We start from the raw sequence: 20,013 nt of genomic DNA on the forward strand, positions 1-20,013 counted from the left end.
TTTATAATTTATAACAAAGAATAGACACGGACGGTCTACTTAGCAATTTCCGCATCTAAATGAGCAACGCGTTAGGTTCAAGGACAGGAAGGACTATGCAGTGTATTGTTTACCTGAAGGACACAACTGTATTCACTTCAAAACACTAAACCGTTAGTCAATGTTCTTACAGCTATATTACCCACAATTCATTTTGTGTGCATTTACCAGCATTGTACTCGAGTACTCTTAAAGTGAGTTGAAATGGTCGTATTTGGCGCTTGTTTGTACGGTGTCTGTATTGTCAAATTGCTTGGTTCTGGTGCGAAAAACGCAGAAAAACGAACCCAGTCCAAATTTTTTATGAGGGTAGAAAATATGGGAGGGAGTGTGTAAATAACACAACGTGAGGTCTTATTTATTTTTTAATAAAAAAACTACCGTGGCATTGAACCAAATCTTTAAAGCATTATAGCCTGTAGGTCACAATTGCTTTTAGAAAACAACATGCATTTGTCTTTTACACTTACATTACAACTGCTGTTATTATTTTTTTGTTTTCTGAACCCTAAACCCCAAGTGTTTCACTTTGAGAACCATTCACACAACAGACGAAAGTCATACTGAAACTGTGTGATGTGTTTAGTGGTGTCATGTTACTTTAAAATCAAACTTATTCGCACATTCAAGGAACCCAAGATATGTTTAGTGTCTGCAATATCACACCTTTTCCCCAAAATGTACAAAATCTACCTACAATTCATTTTACATCCCTTTGCTCTAATAAATAAACCAAACGTTGTCATTATTACTCAATTTATAACTTCATACAAATTCCCCAAGCACTAAACCTTCACGATACGTTTTATGTCACAGGTGTCAAACACATTTTTGTATATATTTCGATAAGAGTTTTGAAATGTGGCTCAAATCTTTTTTATGGTCCACTGTAACAACCCTTTATCACTATTATGGCCTGTGATATTGAGGCTTTATCATTGTAATACACTTGTTTTGAGTACTATGATTAAATGTACGAAATATGTATTTTACTGATCATCTTTTCCTCCTTTTTGGCTAAACAAAAGACATTTAAGGTTCTTACTGCTGTTCACACAATGTGGATTTGGTTTATAAATCAAGCCTGCGCTCAGGCTCAGATCTGATTGTGTCATTTTCTGCAGATATCAGATGATATAATAATGCAGGCATCAACACATTTCACTCTCTTATAAATGACTTTCTTTTACAAGCACTGGAGGCAGGGAGACAGAATGAGGAGAGCTGCCCGAAAGCTGAAAATCCTACCTTTGCTTACAACGTCACAGTATTTAGTCATAGTGCTATAACATCCTTAAGTAAAAAAGCAGCCTTGATTTTTCCAACTATAATGGGACCACAAAAGAATAACCAATCTCTTTTTCAAAGCCAGTTTTGCAGTTAATAGCTTTTCAATTTTTCCAGAGCATTCACAAATAAACAGGCTCCATTTTTCTAGAAGTGCTTATATGTATTTTTACATGAAAATAGTTGAAATTATGTCTCAAAGGGTAATCAAACAAACCAATGTTTTCACAGATAGAGTTTAGACACACTGTAAAGCATTTTATGTCAACAAAGTAGTATTTAAAAAACGAGGTTTTGAAAATATTGGTCATGCAGTAACAATTCTGTTCAAAAGGTTTGTTTTCACAATGGTGTCTGTTTTTTTAGATTGACACATCTTGGAACACCACCATATGGCCAGCGGAAGAGTTTCTTTCATTTAGTCTATCAAGAGCCTCTCTGCCTCCGCCAAAGCTCTCTCCATTTCCTCCACATCCAGATTGAACAATGCTCTATCCTGCTGGAGCTTTTCATGGTTTTCCGTCAGGTCTCTCATGGTATTCTGCACTTCCTAGAAGCGTTCACAAAGACCAAACAGTGATTCACATTACAAATCCTATTTTAAGCCACTAAGGTGAGCTGTACTTTTGTAGAGGCATCATCAAAAAATAAAATGCATGTCAAATGAATATGGTTGTGGACGTTGGATTTGTGAAAATTATAGTATAGTGAAATATCTATAATGTCTGGATAGTGCTGCCGTTTTAAATTTTTAATTATGATAAAGAAATGCTAATAGTGATACTGATAATGACCTGTAAATTTGCTGCGTGCTCCTGAGCCATCTCTCCAAACAGTTTCAGTTCAGTCAAAAGATTTTGCGAAACAGTCTGTTATTACAACAACAAAATTAAACAATAAGAAATAAATCATTTTATAGGCATTTACAGTCTATTCACTATAAATGTATCACTGGTTATAATAATAATAATAAACAATTTCTGTTTTAATGTGACGTGATTTCACCCTATCACCTACTACAATTTTATATAATAGTAGTAATAGTACGCAAATTACTTAACATGCAAGATAAAATATGCATGAATAAAAAATAAGTAAATATTGAGTTACCATAATGTCCTTTCTTTGTTCTTCATTCTGCTGTGCTGTTTGGCCCAACTTCTCCCCTGAAACTGAATTTAAGGTTGTTAGATTCAAACAAAACCAGATACATCTCTCAGCGCCATTTGTAAGGACTCATGATCCAGCAGACAGGTAAAAACCAATCACCTGGGTCGAGATTTTCTGCAACAAGTAAGACATGGCAGTCTCGCAGCTGTTTCTGAATTTCTCTGTTTTCCCCCTGGATGTCCGAGCATCGATGGTTCAGTTCAGTTACTGTTACCTTTAAAAACATCATTCAAGAATGAATGACTTAAATATTATCTTCCCAATAATATTATATTTATTTAATGCATTTGAGTACATGACTGGATCAGATCCTTGACATTATCACCTTCATTTCTTCAAGCTGTCTCTGCAGGTCTTCATTTGTCGCAGTCAAGTTTCGATTCTGTTCCCTTAAATCATTTTGCTGTCCGTATCTTGTGGTTGGTCTAAGAAAAACAAAAGAAGTATTTAACATTTCAAAAAACATATTTCATTTTTAAATCCGTATAACAGATGAATTACAATTACCACCATCATTATACTCACACTTTTAGAGATCTCTGCTGGCTCTTTCTGAAAAAAAAAATGTGTTTAAATGTGTGTCAAGTAAATATACAATTAAACATACATGTTAAGAATTGCATATATGGTGATAAAATTGTTTTTGACAGATTCACTCACTTGTCTGTGTCGTTTTTGGCATGTGCCGTTTTGGATGTCACACCTGTCTGTGAAGGGATGGCCTCTTTCACTTGAACTTTCTTCATGACTCCAGCCTTCAGAAGAACACAAAATCTCATACACTTACATGCAAAAAAAAATTCAGTAACGGTAAGTTCTATTCATAAATTCTGTAAAGAAATAACAGTTTGCACATCTCACAACTATAAAGGCTTATTTAGGATGACGTGCTTCACACAAAAAACATTGCATTTGGTCACATTAACTGACGTATTTTTAATATCACGATTTATGCTTGAGAGACAAATACATTTATAAGGAAACGTTTGTATTTTAGGTGCCAACGTTACACTAGTGAAAGTAACATTGAATGATGTCGCTTTACCATGTTGCATGTTACTTTGATCTTTATTATGAAAGATTTCAAAACATGCGACACTACTGTGACTCGTGGTGATCTAACTAAGCGTCACAATCTTACATATCAGACATTCACACAAATGAAGGACACAATTATGTGTATTACTTATAAACTTACCACAAAACAGAATCTTTATGCAGAGAAAGCTTTAATTTTAAAACCCCGGTTTTATTCAGCGCCACCACAGATTTTCAAAATAAAACGCGTCACTTCCGCCTCCTCCCCAACACATCCGTTTTGGCTATAAATGTGATATTAATGAATAGCGTTAAAACGCAACGAAATTTCAACGTGAATAAAATACGGTAAAGTCTTAAATGTGTAAAATCGCCTAATAAATAAGTTTTGTTTTTAATATTTAGATGTGTTGATATGATGTTCTCCTTTCCAGCAGAGGGCGCGGATGTGCTTCGGTCGCGCGTTATGAACGAGACGAAGAGACGCGGCGGTTGAGTTCAAATTTTACAAGGAGAAAATAAGCAGCGGATGGAGGGAAGTTGCATTTAGGTATTGCGCTTTATTGTTTATTTATTTCAAACAATCTAAATACAATAGATTTTTCAACTAATGTGCATGTGTGTTTATATATTCGAGTCATCGAGATGTCAAGAGATGTTTGCTATCTTCAATTTTGCGTGGAAATGTTATTTAGAGCTCGTGAATTTCTTACATATGACTGTCAGATTTCTAGTTTAAGACTTCAGGTTTTGAACTTGGAAAGACGTATACATTATTATCAGATTGGTTAACAAGATAGTAAAGAATAATTCAACCAAATTATGTTTATCGTGTGTAATTATCCAAATTATTGAAACCCGTTTTACTACGCTTTGTTTTTTGTTGTCCTTATGTTGCTGCAAATGTAAATGTATTGGGTGTAGCTTAACCAAATACTACAGTTACAGTTCATTGTTACTGATCAATAATATACACGCTATTTATAGTCTTTTCTCACTATATCTTATTTAGATTTAGTGCAGTTTTCCACGTGACCTGAAGATGGAGCAGTTGAATCTCGTGTAAGTTTGATCTTTTTGACTTTTTTGTAGCAAATAGTAGCAAATAGTAATGTTAACAGATATTTAACAACCTGCTTATGGGTATTCCATATGAAGATTTCGTGTATGTCTAACAGAAGTTGTAAATGGCACATTTTCTTTCAAAATGTATTGTCAATTATTGGCACCTTTTACTTTAAATTGGTAGGTGATGTGTCAAATGAATTTATATTGAGTGTTGTCTAGTGTGAGGTTCCTTGTATAATCCTTTACACATAATAAAGCTAAAATATTTTTAGAAAGCGTGAAGAATTTCCAACTGCCTTTGTCTTCTTAATAATAGCTGTATTTTTAGATGAACAATTCACAGTTATTGATCTCATATAAATGGTCCAGTCTGTCTGCTAGTGTTCAAAATGTTCAAATGCTTTTTTATTTTGTGAAGTCAAAACTGTCAGAAAAAATAGGGCTAAACAATAAGAGCGTTTTCTGCTGGCCGATGAGGACAGAATCTTAAATGTGAAGCTTCTGTGCAGACATTTTCACTGCCCAAAAGATGAAACATGTTATAATCCCCTTTATTAGTTATCTATAGAACACATAAAAAAGTTGTTACTGTCTGCTGCAAACCTTTCATTTGTTTCATCCCCCTGCATGACAAAATGCTCTTTTGTCCATAATATGGAACTGCCATAATAATGCAAGACTTATTGATGATAATTTGACTTGAATGTGTATCCACATGTTGTTTGCTTACATAGATTACTTTTCGAGTGTACTGTATTGTGTTGTATCTTGTTACCAAAGAACTATTAACATTTATGTGTCCACGTTTGTTCTACACAGAAATGAGGGAGGAAAATCTTCCAGAAGGAGGTTGTCATCAGTATGTATCCTGTCTTTTATCATCCATATTAGGGTCTGAATAATGTGATGCTCTATTAAAGACAGGTGAAATGCTAACTTTTCTCTTTATTGTCCCCAAACAGATTTTAAAAGCTCCTCGGACATCAATGAGAGTACCCGAACCAGAGGAGCCACAGGTGAATAAGTTGCTCAATGTTTTAAGTGTTTTTTGTTGTTGTTTCTTTGTCTAATAAAGTTTTATTATGCTGTTTATGTAGGAGGAAGTCACCAAGCCTATTGAGAAGAAGAGAATTTCACGGCGAGTGAGTTTTGCAGCAACGAAAAATGTCCGTGTTTTTTCGAAGTAAGTTTAATGATCTCAACCCTCATAATGGTAAAAAATGCAGAAAATGAAAGATGCACATCCAATATATAGACAATGTTTTTAATTTCGCAGAGATATAAAGAGTGAATCTCCCGTTTTGGCATCTGTTCCGAACACAGCTGTCGGTGAGTGTTCTAGTTGTTTATAGTTCGTTGTTAAGTTTATTGTACCTAGAGTTAGCTGGCACTTACTAGGCTATAACCAGTGTTTTTATATTGAACTGTGTATTGAAATATATGTTGGCTGTCCCAGGTGTAGAATACATGAATTCTGTATATCACAGTACAAAAATATGCTGCCACTGTTATATATCTCATCGCGTTTTGCCTTTTAATTAAACAGGAGATGGCAGACCAGATGAAAAGTAAGTCATAGATCATACTATTTAACATATCATATAACAGGCACACTGTTCAAATTGTTAAATAAATCTTTTTATTTGATTGTGTGTGTGTGTAATATATAACTAATATATGATAATAACGGCATTGTCTCTCTAATGAAAGGATTCTGCATTTTGTTGAAGAGGGAAATCACCAAATCAAAGGTAATGTTTTTAGACAAAAAACATTTCAGTTAATGTAGTTGTATTTTTAATAAGACTTCAGTTGTACTTTGTGATCTTCGCTGCTTTTGTAATACAGTATCTTCTGATCTCACGCAAGCAAGTTTTCATTTTGTGAATGATTCTCACAATTAAAGAATGAATTACTAAATTACTTTTTTATTCCCTTTTCAGGCCTAGACACTTTGTTAAACACTCCTCTATATGTATCCCAGCATCTGGGCAGGGTCAGTACCAATTTATCTAATGCTGAAAATGAAAACATGCAAACAAAACATGTCTACTTATCATGTGTTTTTGTCTTTCTTTTTCTATATCATTTTAGGAGAACTTCTTCTCAGATCCTGTCCTGCAAGATGACTGTGTGGATAGAACAATGTTGATTGGAGAAGAGACTGGATACATGGATATGACACACAGCCACACAATATCAATTGATAAGGATAACGAAATTGAGCAGTTGAAGCCAGATTTTGGCCTCAAAGCAGCACAGGTCATCGGGGATCAGAATGTTGCCGGTCAGAAGCGTGTTTCATGTTGCACAAAAGTCGAGACTAAAAATCCAAACATGGACTCAGACTTCAATGCTTTTCTTGCGAGTATATCGCTACCCACTATAAAAAATGTTGTACCCTTGTCTTCTAAAAAAGAGCTTGCCTATACAAGCACATCGGAAATTGACAAGGAGAATCACCTGCCACCGTTTTTAATGCAACAAGTTCAGCATTCCGTCACCAAAGGTAACCCACAACAACCAAGGGGACTTCAACGGAGACGTTCCCGTGTTGCATTTTCTGAAGACAATACTGTGGAAGTGACCACAAGTCACACTGCTGTTATTGAAAACCGAAGTAACGGTCAGCCTGTTTTGTCTTTTGTTTCTGGAAATAGTGGTATTGCTTCAACACCGATGTTTTCACATGATGATGACATGGAGCTCACTCAAAGCCAGACTGCCGCTATCAATGTTAAGCTTACAGGAAATATCAGTCACAATAATCATTCGGCTCTGGATCACAACAGATCCCATTATTTCTCAGAGAACGATGATGCAATGGAGATGACAGGAATGTTTGATGTTTCCCGTCGAGAAAAGGAACACGCAATCAGTACGAAAGAGGAAACTTCAATTTCCAAAGCTAGCAAAATATCCCATTTTAATGTGGCTGGAAATGTAGAGATAATGGATCGAAACAAACCAGGGCATTTTCAAAGCAATCTCTCAATGGCCCAACCTGCTAATTCTGATGATATGGAGATGACAGAGACTTTAGATGTATCTGTTCAAGAGAAAGAGAATACAGCCAGTATGAAAAACGAAAGTCTGTTTTTATTTCCCAAAATAAGCAAGAAATCCTCTTTTAATGGGATGGGAAATGGTGTAATAGTGGATCAAAACAAATCTGGTCATCTTTCAATAGCTCAAGGTGCTAATTATGATGATATGGAGATGACACAGTGCCAAACTATTGTTCTTGAGTCCAAACAGTTCAGTGGAGAGAAGTCATTGGTTAACTCAAGAAGGAGTTTGTCTAATGCATCCATGTCTAGTTCTGTTCAAAATAAAGAACATACAGCAAGTATAACAGATGGAGCTTTGCTTCAAATTCACAGACCAAGTAAGATGTCCTCCATTAGAAATGAAGAGATAATGGCTCAAAACAAATCTGGCAATCTCTCAATAACACAACATGCTTATTCTGATGATATGGAGATGACCGAGGCCTTAGAAGTGTCTGTCCAAGAAAAAGAATATACATTCAGTAATATGAAGAAAATATCACTTCCGTTTTCCCAAATAACCAAGAAGTCCTCATTTAATGTGACTGGAAATGCCAGGATAATGGATGAAAATGGATCTTGCTGTCTTCCAATCCCCCAGACCGATCATTTTGATGATATGGAGATGACACAGTGTCAAACTATCGTTTTCGAGGCCAAACAGTTTAGTGACGACAAACAGTTAAGCAACTCAAGAAAGAGTATGCCACATGCATCCATATCAAGTTCTGTTCAAGAGGAAGATTTGAAAATGGAAGCTCTGCTTCAAATTCACAAACCAGGCAAGATGCCCTCTGTGGATGTGTTTAGAAATGAAGAGAGAATAAGTCTAAAAGAGTCCGGCAATTCCCCAATAGCTCAGACTGCTGATTCTGATGATATGGAGATGACGGAGGCATTAGAAGTGTCTGTTCAAGAAAGAGAATACACTGCCGGTGCTTATCCATATCCACAAATAAGCAAGAACTCAAATATCAATGTGACCGGAAACGGGAAGATTGTGGACCAAACCAAATCTGCCAATTTTGATGATATGGAGATGACACAATGTCAAACAATCGTTCTCGAGTCCAAACAGTTCGGTGGTGACAAACCTCTGAGCAGCTCCCGGAAGAGTTTTTCTCGTGCTTTAAGGTCTGAAACTGAATATGGCGATGGGATGGACATGACTCAAGCATTCTCTGGACGTATTGTCCTTAACGCCCATTCAGCTTCCAATAGAGGGAAAGGACAAAGTGTTGTTTTACCTGCAATGCTTACATCCTCAACTCACAATCAAAGTGACTGTATGGACTTGACAGGTGAACCAAGTACCTTTGCTGGAATTGCTCCTCCAAGTCCAGACGAAATGGAGTTGACTGGATGTGCGACTGTTAACATAGACTCGAATCGCACCTTGCTAGCTGCAAACACAACCTCCATGAGAAGAGCACCGTCCTTGGAAAACCAAACCATCGTTGTTTCTGAACCCATGGAGATGACTGAGGTGCAAATGTTACCAGTCAGTGAGAGGAAAGCGGTGGCGACTCGAAAAATGTCAGAAAGAGGCGTGTTGTCGTTTCCCAATCCTAAAAATATTGAAGTCAATAACTGTCTGAAGAATTTCTCAAAGCTTGATGATATGGAAATGACACAATGTCAGACTGTCGTACTTGAGGCTGAAAACTACGAGAGCGTCAAACCGAAAGGTAAATCGAGGAAGAGTTTGAACCTTGTAACTTCATTGTCCAGACCTAATGTTGACTGTATGGACATGACCGAGGCATTCACTGCAAATATTATGTCGAGGAGCCTCGTATCCACTGAGAAAAGGAAGACTGACCGAAATCTGTTGCCTTCGGCACAAATTGATCCAAATTGCACGGACGTAATTCATCAAGCCAGTACTTTAGGTGTCGATGATAAAATGGAATTTACAGGTTGCAATACGATTGCAATTGACACGCAAGGAACTTTGGCAGGCACTAGTGCAAAGATCAAAGCAGCTGAAAGTGCACTTTGGGCATCAACATCTGTTTCTTGCCCAGGGTCAAGTGAAGAACAGAATAACGCGTCTGAAGCTGCCAAAAGGGGTAGTAACCATGAAGTCTACAACTCAAAACACATCCTATTCTCTTCAAACTCAGACCTTGATGATAGCGGACTCAAATTCACTAATACAACAAAGTCGTACACTGCAGCTGACATGCAAGTTGATGGAAATTCCAAAATGGCACATCGAAGCAATTCAATGACCACAGGATCTGTTGATGAAGACAACAACATGCAGGTTACAAAAGTCATCACAATACCCAGCGAAATACAAGAAAATATTACATTTAATCAGAGACGAGCAGCGAATGTGGAGACCTCCAGAAATGTGGAAAAAGTAGCCGAGGGTCTGGAGCAGAGCTCAAACTCGGTCCAACTTGAACTTTCTTCAACTGATTCTGTCGCAGATTCCTTTATTAAAGAAGAGCTACGACATGCAAAATCAAGAAGGAGAAGTTTGGTAGACTTTCAGATTGAGCTTCAAAATATGTCACGGCGTCTTAAAGAAGAGGTATTGAAGGGAGCAACTGCGCCTTTGCCCTCATGTTCACTTCCAGAGATGTCTAAAGAGCATTGTGAAACTGCCATTTCTACAGAGCCGGTGTCAATTGTTACACCTAACGTCAAACAGAAAGATAAATCTTTTCAAAATGACAAGACCACACCATTCAGTCTTAGAAAGCAGCCATTCTTATCAAGGGTTTCATTCAGTGGCGTTGTGCCGAAACTTTCCAAGAGAGCTACGGCTATAACTCCGAACAAGACCATAACCCCAAGTACTCACGATTTGCAGTGTTTTTACGTGGAGAAACATTTGGACGTCAAGCTAAACAGCAACTGCGAAACAGTCAACATCAATGACGAAGAATTTCCCGAGATGAGCACCGAAGAGGATTTGTCAGGAACTCTTGAAAATTGGCCGATTCACAAAGAAGAGGAACGAGTTGATTCTTCGGGTGCACTTATGAACGAGGAGCTCTTAGAGAATGATGTCTTTGAACCAGACGTGAACACCAGCCAAGCTTTGAAAAGACCGTATCTTGAAGAAACCAACGTTACAGCGGAACCAAACAAGAAAGCATACATCTCTGACATGGTGAGCAAGACGTTTTAATAATTTTCTGCTTAATCATTTGTTGGCTTGATATTTCCACTACATGCTTGGAGGTTGTTCTGTAATAAAGTGTTAAGCGTGGGCTCCATTCATGTGCGTTATTATGCTAATTCATCAAATTTCTGTCTCCTCAGGGGTCTGACTGTCATGAAGCTGGCGTACAGTGGGAAGGTTATTTTACGAGTCACGCCGCTCAGAATCGCAGTCCAAAGCCAAGAGAAGATACAGGAGTTTATGAATCCAGTGAGTTGCGTTATCAAATACATTAAAATGTTTAATCGCTGTGCAATGAGAGAGGGTTTGTGTGGGGTATTAATAAAGAAAACATCTGTTTTACAGCTCTCAGAAGCTCCCACTATGAATCTCATGTAGATGGGACGTCGGATTACGAATTTGAATTCAACAAGGTACTAGTATTTTTGCATGCGTTAGACTGCTTTTTGAGAGTAATTTTTTGTAAAGTGTTGTTTATGTGTTTTTTAGTACAGGGAAACACTTGTTAGTATTTAACGTTTATATATCTTTAAGATTTAGAGGAGTTTGTTATATATTTGGATTTTGTAGCTGCTTTGGGTATTGGGTAGTTAGAATTTTTTATTTCTAATTGTTATTTCACATTACCTAGGGTGACCATACGTACCATTTTTCCCAGACACATCATTGCCAGGATTTCAAGTGCGTTCTCAAGAGGTCGAATTTGTCCAGCGCATATGTCATGGTCACCCTACATTACTTCAAAATATTTGAGCTGGAACTTTAAATCAAAATATGTAACTTTTCCATATAAAAATCGTGTTTGTTTAACAAAGAAAGACTGGGATACGTGAACATAGATTTATTTTGCTGAGCAAATATAACTTTATTATGTGCAGCTGATCCAACAGATCTTTTCCACCACATTTCATAAATACATTTTTAGGTATATCTTCGTAATGTTATTTTGTAAAAAGGCTTAAGAAAGTACTAGATTTATGTACTTAAAGTCCCCCTGTGATCAAAGTTAAACTAGCGGTGTAACAGTATTATCAATATTGTGTTATCGCAATAGAAAAAATTGTCTCGATATTATCGTGGTCACATGATTGGATGAAACAATAGGTCTTCTGGGCCTAGCATAACAAATAATAGATGATACCTTTGTCGAGGTCTATCTGGTGCAATTATTTTCTTTTATAAAAGGGATTTTTAGGTTGTTTGACCCTTCTCATACTATAACTCGTAACTCTAAGCAACAGTTTATATTTGAAGATAAAGAAAAGAGGATGCTTATTGTATGTTTACAAGTCATTATTTGTCATTTTAAATATTGCAATAATTTCGTACTGTGGAGCTTATTCTTAGGTATTATCATACAGTGAAATTGTATATTGTTACATCCCTAATTAAAACTAAATACTCATAAATGGTTTAAAATCATAACTTAGCAGAGGGTTTGTCTTAATGCATATTAAAAACACAAAAAAAAAACATATAAAAAACATTAAATTCTAGATTTTTACCACATTGGGTCTTTAAGTATTAAGGGTTCAAATAATCATTTATTTATTACTTTAAGGCCCAGTTTCACAGACAAGGTTTAAGGGTACCAAACTAAAATGAATATGTGACCTGTCCTAACTCATAAATTGCCCAGAAACATATTCAAATACATCAGTGCCATTGTTTTGTCTCAAGATGCACACCAGTAATGTATTCTTCTATGGCATTTTTATAAAAGCAACATAAATATCTTAATTCAACTAAGGCATAGTCCTGGCTTAAAGTGACATGTGTATGACATCCTTTTTTCTGCAGAATACAATAGAAGATATTTTGAAGAATGTTGTTGACCGAACAGCGATGGGAGCCATTCACGAGCATTGGTTTTGTGTTCATGCAATAGAAGTCAATGGGTGCACCCGCTGTTCGGTTATCAACATTTTTCAAAGTATCTTCTTTTGTGTTCCGCGGAAAAAAGAAAATCATACTGGTTTGAAATGACAAGATGGTGAGATGAATTTTCCTCTATTGGGGTGAACTTTCCCTTTAAGCTAAGCTGTCTTTGAAACCAGGAATAACTGGAGGAAAAAGCATGTGTTATTCATAAAGTAGTAAATGTAGCAAAGGAAACAATTTTGCAAAGTGAAAACACTGGTAAAGTGCAGATAACTGGTAGCAGTTAGAGAGACTCAAGCCATAGAGACCATAATAATATCATTGAAACAAGAGTGTGGATTATGTGGAGTCGGGGTTTATAGCAAAAGCGCCTTTAAGGGTGACTTCAGTGGAAGAAATTCTAAGAAAGTCTAGTTGATCATCGCCTTGTGTCTTTTTCCAGAAACTTGATGACGGAAGCATCACCTTGAACGAGTTCCTGAGCCACTTCAGTATCAACTTCGTTATCCATAAATCTAGACCAAGTGCTCTTCCTGAAAGTGTAAGTGTTCCCATTTTTTTCTGCTCTGCCTTATTGTGACTGACATCTACATGTATATGTGAGATGGTTTATCCATTTCTCTTTGCAGTGCAGAGCAGGAGAGACTCGCACCATGGAGGATTTACTCAAGGAGAAATACATACATCACCCTAAGCAGAGAGTGTATGAGCAAGATTGTAAAGAGCTTACGGAAATAGTGGAAAGGTGTGTAGTGGCTTTGATCAGTGTATGACATGACATCACTGCAGAATTTAAATTACTATGTTTAATTGATCCTAGTGTGTGGACACAAATTAAAGATGAAGTGTGCACATTCTGCCTCGCTATTGGCACCAAACTTTGCTTCCTAGATTATCATAATGTATTGTTTTATGAAATGACATTCCTCTTAGACTTAAAGAAGAAATCCCTGAACAAGAAAAGGCCCTGAAAAGCATCAACGGAGCCCTTCAGCAGGAGATATGTACCATCCCAAAAGAGCAGGTGTGTTGTTTTTAAACCCAAATCTGCTTCAACTTTGGTTAAGAATCTATGAAATCGTAGCACATGCCGCTTCAGTCTCAGTGTCTTCCGGTGTAATGAGGTTCATCTTTTAGATTAAGCCTTCTTCTTTTTTCTCAGCTTAAAAGCTTTGGCGCCATGTTGAAAGCGAGGAGAGTTTTCTTTGGAAAAAGAAGCAAAGCACTGTCTCACGAAATGAAGGGAGTCTTGTACTCTCAGCTGATCAAAACAACACAGGTAAAGGCATCTCCAACTAGAAATAATACAAAATAAAACATTCCTCCATGTTTCTCAATGTCTAAAGGATTGTATAAGGTTAGTGTATTTTATCACCTCTGACATTTAGGACGCAAAACATCAGCTCATTGGTAAAATCAAGGAGACAGATGAACTGATGGAAGAATTGAATGGATGCATCAATGATTTAGAGACAGGTACAGAAGACTTTCCACTTCATTTAAACATTGTGTAGCGGTGTATGTACATAGCTTTGCAAATAAAACACTGTTTTTTCTAAACCAGAAATTGCAGCTATAGATGCAGCGATGGTGGGAAACAATCACAACTCTTCCCAAATCAGACCAGACTTGAAAGCAAAGGAAGACGGTACTGTGTATACAATTTGACAGAAATGTAAAGGCCTATAAAATATTCAAGAAAATAATGATGTGTTTCTTTGTTGTTGTTGTTGTTGTTATTAACAGATTTACACAAGCTTAATTCTGCTTTCACTGAGAAGGAAAGGTATGTCATTTTGTGAAATTGTTTATTAAATCTTAGATCTGGAAAATGTGTATATATTATTATGTGTATATATAAATTTAATATAATTGTGAATCTTTCAGGGAAATTGATGAGCTACAGATTCAACTGAAGACCTTTGAGGGCCAAGAGCAGAAGCTGCGAGAGGAATGCAGCGGCTTTAAGAGTGATCTTGCAACTTTAAACAGGTCATTTGCTTCAAGCAGAAATCAGTTACACTGTCTACATAGCAAGTGTTGTATGAAACACTTCCATAATCATCACTGCAGCTGTTCCAAACATCTTAGTGCCGTAAATCGTCCGCTAGCCGCGAGTAGTTGCAGTTAGGGTTCGGAATAGAAAATCAATTCTAATTTGGAGTCGGAATTGAAAGGCTAGAAATCGGATACTTGAGATTCAAGGGGTCATATAGTGAGAATAATTGTCTTTTTTAGCGTATTATAAGTTGCCGATGGATGTATTAGACACGTAAAATTAAAAAAATTAAAGTGTCGGAAACAAAAAATGCATTCTATCTAAAAGCGAATGCTTACCCGGACCTGCGTGAAACGCCTTGGGTAACCACACCAACACAAATCTACGTCAGTTCGTGGAATGATTTGACGAAGACCACCCAAATGTATACGCAATAGTGATACGCAGATGGCGGTTAAAACCGCGGGAGCTGCGGATGATCCGCGGGTCTGGTGGGTCGGGTAATAAAAAAAATGCATTCAGATTTATTGCGGGTGGATGATATCATATACAATATTAACAACATTTCTCTAAAAATACGAATTACATTTTTCATCAGGCGCTAATTTGCAGTAATTTAAAAGGAATGCGGTAGAGGATTTCTTAAAGCAGAAATGGAGGCAAAACAGATCCAAGAGAAGCTAAATTGTCAATAAAAGCCGGTATCAAATTTTCTACATTTACAAAACTGTGTTCATAAATATATACATTCTTTACATACAAGTGAATAAGCAGGCCATATATGTCGAAATGACCATACAGTTGAAATCTAAATGTTTTACTTCAACTGTGGAATCGAAACTGAGAATCGATAAGAATCTAAATAGATAATCAGACTCGGAATTTAAGACAGAATCGATGCAATTCAAATGACTCCAGCCCTAGTTGCAGTGCACATAACATTTTCAATACTAATCCATATTGTCAATTTATTCCCATTTAGCTTAATACCGCATGTTGTGTTATGAAGGATTGTTCGTCTTGGTGTTTGTTTATTCTTAAAACTAGCCTTTTAACTTTTGAATTGCTCATGTTCGAGTCCTGTTATGTCTTTCAGTTTGAATGAGTGGCGTCTGGATGAGACGGATGAAAGTGGAGCTTTGTTTACTTTCCTTCACAACACTGTGCACCTGCAGGTGAAGCTACAAACACCTGCTGGTGAGTTGATTATTGCTTTACTATTACTTGGAATGTTTACGTTGTAAACACATTCAACAGTAACCTAAAATGATCTTGTCTATCAGGGAAGGAATGGATGACTGAGGATGTAGAGCGGAAGATGGACGTATCGCTCCATTTGAGACTGGATTGTAAGAGAGTTGTTCTTTTTGTTTGTTCGTTTTGTCATTTTTAGTCATTTCCATATTCTGGGTCTAGTTATTTATTCATACAATCCTGATCATCCAAACATTGCTTATTTTTGCAAACATTGGCTGGATGTAAATAATCCCAACATGTTTTACATCGCATTATAGAATGTTATAGTTTGTATCATTTACTTAATATACTTTTCTTTTTAAAGTGGAAAAGTCTGAGTGTCATGCCAGCATGGTTCACAGGTTGCTAGAACTGCACAATAAGTCTCAAGTTCATTGGATGCAAAAGTACCCCACAACTAGACATATACCAGAGGTAAGCACGCTTTTGATCAATGGACACATGGTTTTGCTACAGCGGCTGTGCTTTACACTGAACAATAGACCGGTCCAAAATATTTTTGATAATTTTGGTACTTGACAATAATGGCTCTGTTCCAATTTTAATTAAAAACAAACAATAAACTGTGAGGGAAAACCTGTTGTTGCTCGTTTTATCGGTCTTTCAAATTTGCTCTGTGTATTTGAGCAAAGTAAGCCTTCTGCACAACTGCTCTGGGACTTCATTTGTAAAACTTTAAATTAATTTTATCTTTAAAATGTGTGTACCCATAGACAAAAGTGTGTACATAGGATGTGCATATTTATGCTTAATGTTTTCTTTTGTATATAAAACGTATCTTGATATATAGTTTGACTGTTGTTTATATGTTGTCTGACTGTTTCTGAACAGCTGCTTCATGGTCTCAGTTTGCTGGCGGGTCGTCTCCGACTTTTGGGTGAGGAGATTCATCGACTGAAGAAGTCAGGAGGACTGAGGCTTTGCATTCGACAGATCACTTGTGTGGACACGCAGTACGTCATCAAACATTTAATAATCATCATATTAAAAATATGCATGTTTTGAAGATGTTTGGAGGAATGCAATTAAAAGTGCTGTTTTTTATTTCAGAATCCATATCATGTTCTCAAGTCTGAAAGCATTTGAAAAGTTTGAGTTAAGTCTGTTGGTCACCCCTGACTATCCCTTTAAACCTCTACAAATACAGAACTTCCAAAGTCACATCGGCAACACCAGGTTTGAAAGCAGTGTTTTCTGTGTTGCATATAGTTGTTTCAGTTTTTATATGCTGTCATGACTCACGAGTGGAGTTGATAAAACTGAGGTTGTTGTCTGATAACAAATGTCCTGGGGATTGAAAGCGGTTTGCTGTGAATTACATTGTTTTTCAATTATGTCGAGATAAGATATTAAATTCATAATAATTGGAATTCCGTTTTTTTCGATAGAAAATCTATTTGCGGCTAGTGTAGTTTATCACAGAACATCATCTCTCCACGACAAACCAATTTTCATACTTTTATTTGTGTGCTTCCTAGAATGTAGGCTGCAATACTTACAGGTGGTGGAAATAAATTAGATTTGTAAAGCAGTTTTCACTAGATCATGAAAATTATTCATGTTATAATAAATATTTATTATTTATTAAATATAATAATATATAATGAATGATTGCTTATTTGTTATAAAAATATAAATACTATTATTGTCATTTATTGTTGATGTTGAGTCGGTTGCTTTACTTACATGTTTTACTTCGTTTAGGTTGAGCCAAATTGAAGACATTGTGTCATCCGTGAGTCCAGGCAGGAACTATCTGACAAAAATCCTCAAGAACATTCACAGTGATCTCCTGTGCTAGGATGTCAAACCTGTGTTTAATCCCTCCACCCTTCTGTTCATTTAAAAGTTTGTAAATATTAGTGTTCGTATGATCAAATATCCATTAAAAGAATAACCACAATGAACAGAGTTTGAAAGTTCTTTATTTTGGGCGGAAACACTGGGCATATTGGGTCATTTGGAATTCTGTGCACATGTAACCGGTTCAACTCTGACCCATTCCAGTAATCGGTATAATAGCTTTTGCACACTAGCTGGTCTCTGTTATGCCTTGAAATGACATGAGAGCATAATTCTTTTTACATTGCCTACAGCAGGTCAACATTTTTGGACATACAGTAGTGGCCAAAAGGGACGGCCATGGGCTTATACACTTCATATTTGGTTTTATTTAACCGGAGGGAAGATTAAGGGACAAAATAGATACACAAAACTTTTAAAGTTTTTGTTTGATCAAGTGATTTGACAAAAAGGGCAAACTACAGCATATCTGGAAATGTGGGTGCTGTTTATAAAAAACTGCATAAAAAAACAAAGCTAGTGCAGACAATAGTGCACACAACCTGAGCTTCACTTTACAATCCAAGCACAATACTAAATAGAACGTTTTAATATACCATTCTTACATTTTTGAAAAGAAAGCAAAGGTGTTTATTTTCTGAAGTCTGATGAAGAGCTGTGCTCGAAACGTCACGCACCATGTGAAGGTTTTTTAAATTATAAAGTATTTTGGACATTTTTGGAGCTCTGGTGTGCCAACTTTTGTAACTACTTGTATTTCCTAAAGTTGGATAGCACTTTTGGCCACATCTGTTTTTGCAAAATTTGACTATTATCTGTTTGGAATTGTGAAGTTTTCCTTGAGGTTTAACGTAAACATGACCTAATTTTGGTATTCAAGAAATTTTGTTCTGAATACAACGGAGCTAATACCAATTTACTTCCAGTAGTAACAACCGCTGTTGAAGATGGAGACATAGGTATGTAATATTAATTCCTGAGAGGAAATCGATGCGACATGTGAATCACAAATCCATTTAACAGCCATAGCAGACATTACTCATTACTGCGTGTAGCGGTGGTGGAAAAAAATCATAAGAGTCTTTTAAGTGCATAAGCATTAGCCCTAATGCAATAAAATATTTATCATACACACGCATTAGCAAAGATGCATCATATTATTAAATGACAATGTTGTATCCGCAATGTTGTGACTCTGAACAATTCACCAGAATGCAGGCATTGACTGTGGCGTTAAAGAAGCTCAACTGTTCAAGGAGCGTCGTTTGCTGGAATATAATTGAGAATGATGGATCTCCAGCTTCTTTTGAAGGTACAGCTTTTTTATGTTACACCGTGGGCGTTTTTCACAGCATTAAATGACGAAGGGGTATCAAATATTCACAGAGCACAGAAGCAGAGCTTTTGTAGTCGTGTTGGTCTTTGTGTTATTAAAACACTATCAGCTCTTTGCTGAGTTCAGCTGTGTGTTCTGTAGTGCTGACTGGATAGATAGAGTCTAATAGCAGGACAAGAGAGATGAATGTAACTGAGTGTGGTTGACAGTGCTGTCATTTCTAAATGTTCCTCCTAAAAAACTCTAAAACGACTCTAAAACTAAAGACTCTTAAACTAAATGACTTTGGTATAAGTAGGCTGTATTTAAAGTGATAGAACCCAAATATAAAAATGATATTGTGATTTATTCACCTTCATGTCATTCGAAATCTGTATATGACTCTTTATTCTGAACATAAATGAAGATATATTGAGATATTATTTTGGGTTTTTGTCCATATAATGGCAGTCAATAGGGGCCAATGTTTCTAGTGGACCAACATTCTTCAAAATATCTTCTTTTGTGTTTTGCACATATTTTTTATATGGTTATACGTTTAGTTTTTTTTGTATTATATTTACTTCCTATTAAAACAGAAAGCCAGAAAAAAGCCATAGGCCATGATTCTCAGAAGATATTTGACCAGACAAAGCATTATTTAAGCAAAAATTGTATGTGAAACTCTCCAAACTTTGATTCATTCCCAAATACTTTTGGGTTAATGAACAGCATGAGTTTTAGGTTGCTCGCACAGCAAACTCCAAATTCTGAAAGCAGGGATTTGTAAGCGTTGTTTTAATTTTTAATGTTATGCTTTTAGATTCAAGCTCTGGTTGTTTGTCTGTTTTAATGACAAAATATTCTTGCTTATGATTCCTGATTATCATTTTGATGCGATGCCCCGAGGCTGCATTTATTGAACGAAGTGCTGTTGTGGCTATCTAGTTATTTAATATCATTTTTT

General features: G+C 36.3%; 2 protein-coding genes across 2 annotated transcripts; one reads left to right on the forward strand and one right to left on the reverse strand.

Moving 5' to 3' along the window:
* Positions 1–1,198: 1,198 nt before the first annotated feature.
* Positions 1,199–3,814, reverse strand: knstrn (kinetochore localized astrin (SPAG5) binding protein). Its single transcript, XM_056737565.1, has 8 exons — positions 3,695–3,814; positions 3,157–3,251; positions 3,022–3,048; positions 2,822–2,921; positions 2,596–2,710; positions 2,437–2,498; positions 2,121–2,195; positions 1,199–1,876 (listed from the first exon to the last, which is right to left on the reverse strand). Exons 2-8 carry the CDS (start codon positions 3,240–3,242, stop codon positions 1,745–1,747), a joined length of 597 nt encoding a protein of 198 aa, XP_056593543.1. The 5' UTR covers positions 3,243–3,251; positions 3,695–3,814; the 3' UTR covers positions 1,199–1,744.
* A 154-nt stretch (positions 3,815–3,968) lies between these two features.
* Positions 3,969–17,831, forward strand: knl1 (kinetochore scaffold 1). Its single transcript, XM_056737566.1, has 26 exons — positions 3,969–4,084; positions 4,547–4,596; positions 5,422–5,461; positions 5,565–5,618; positions 5,700–5,785; positions 5,879–5,931; positions 6,149–6,170; positions 6,313–6,353; positions 6,546–6,598; positions 6,697–10,779; positions 10,932–11,040; positions 11,137–11,204; positions 13,115–13,213; positions 13,302–13,417; positions 13,606–13,696; positions 13,835–13,951; positions 14,061–14,148; positions 14,237–14,320; positions 14,419–14,458; positions 14,560–14,664; positions 15,768–15,868; positions 15,955–16,020; positions 16,233–16,342; positions 16,760–16,881; positions 16,979–17,104; positions 17,633–17,831. The coding sequence occupies exons 2-26, from the start codon at positions 4,577–4,579 to the stop codon at positions 17,727–17,729; spliced, it is 5,991 nt and encodes a 1,996-aa protein (XP_056593544.1). The 5' UTR covers positions 3,969–4,084; positions 4,547–4,576; the 3' UTR covers positions 17,730–17,831.
* The last annotated feature ends 2,182 nt before the right edge of the window (positions 17,832–20,013 follow it).

The sequence above is a fragment of the Triplophysa dalaica genome, chromosome 2, assembly GCF_015846415.1.
Source record: "Triplophysa dalaica isolate WHDGS20190420 chromosome 2, ASM1584641v1, whole genome shotgun sequence".
Taxonomy (NCBI): Eukaryota; Metazoa; Chordata; class Actinopteri; order Cypriniformes; family Nemacheilidae; genus Triplophysa; species Triplophysa dalaica.

Bases quoted from the DNA above. Each gene is read 5' to 3' on its own strand.
- knstrn (XM_056737565.1), bottom strand. From the start codon at position 3,242: ATGAAGAAAGTTCAAGTGAAAGAGGCCATCCCTTCACAGACAGGTGTG. The intron at 2,711-2,821 runs GTGATAATGTCA...ATGTTTTTAAAG, and splicing joins GACAGCTTGAAGAAATGAAG to GTAACAGTAACTGAACTGAA. The intron at 2,499-2,595 runs GTGATTGGTTTT...CCTTAAATTCAG, and splicing joins TGCAGAAAATCTCGACCCAG to TTTCAGGGGAGAAGTTGGGC.
- knl1 (XM_056737566.1), top strand. From the start codon at position 4,577: ATGGAGCAGTTGAATCTCGT. The intron at 6,599-6,696 runs GTCAGTACCAAT...ATATCATTTTAG, and splicing joins TATCCCAGCATCTGGGCAGG to GAGAACTTCTTCTCAGATCC. The intron at 13,952-14,060 runs GTAAAGGCATCT...TCTGACATTTAG, and splicing joins AGCTGATCAAAACAACACAG to GACGCAAAACATCAGCTCAT.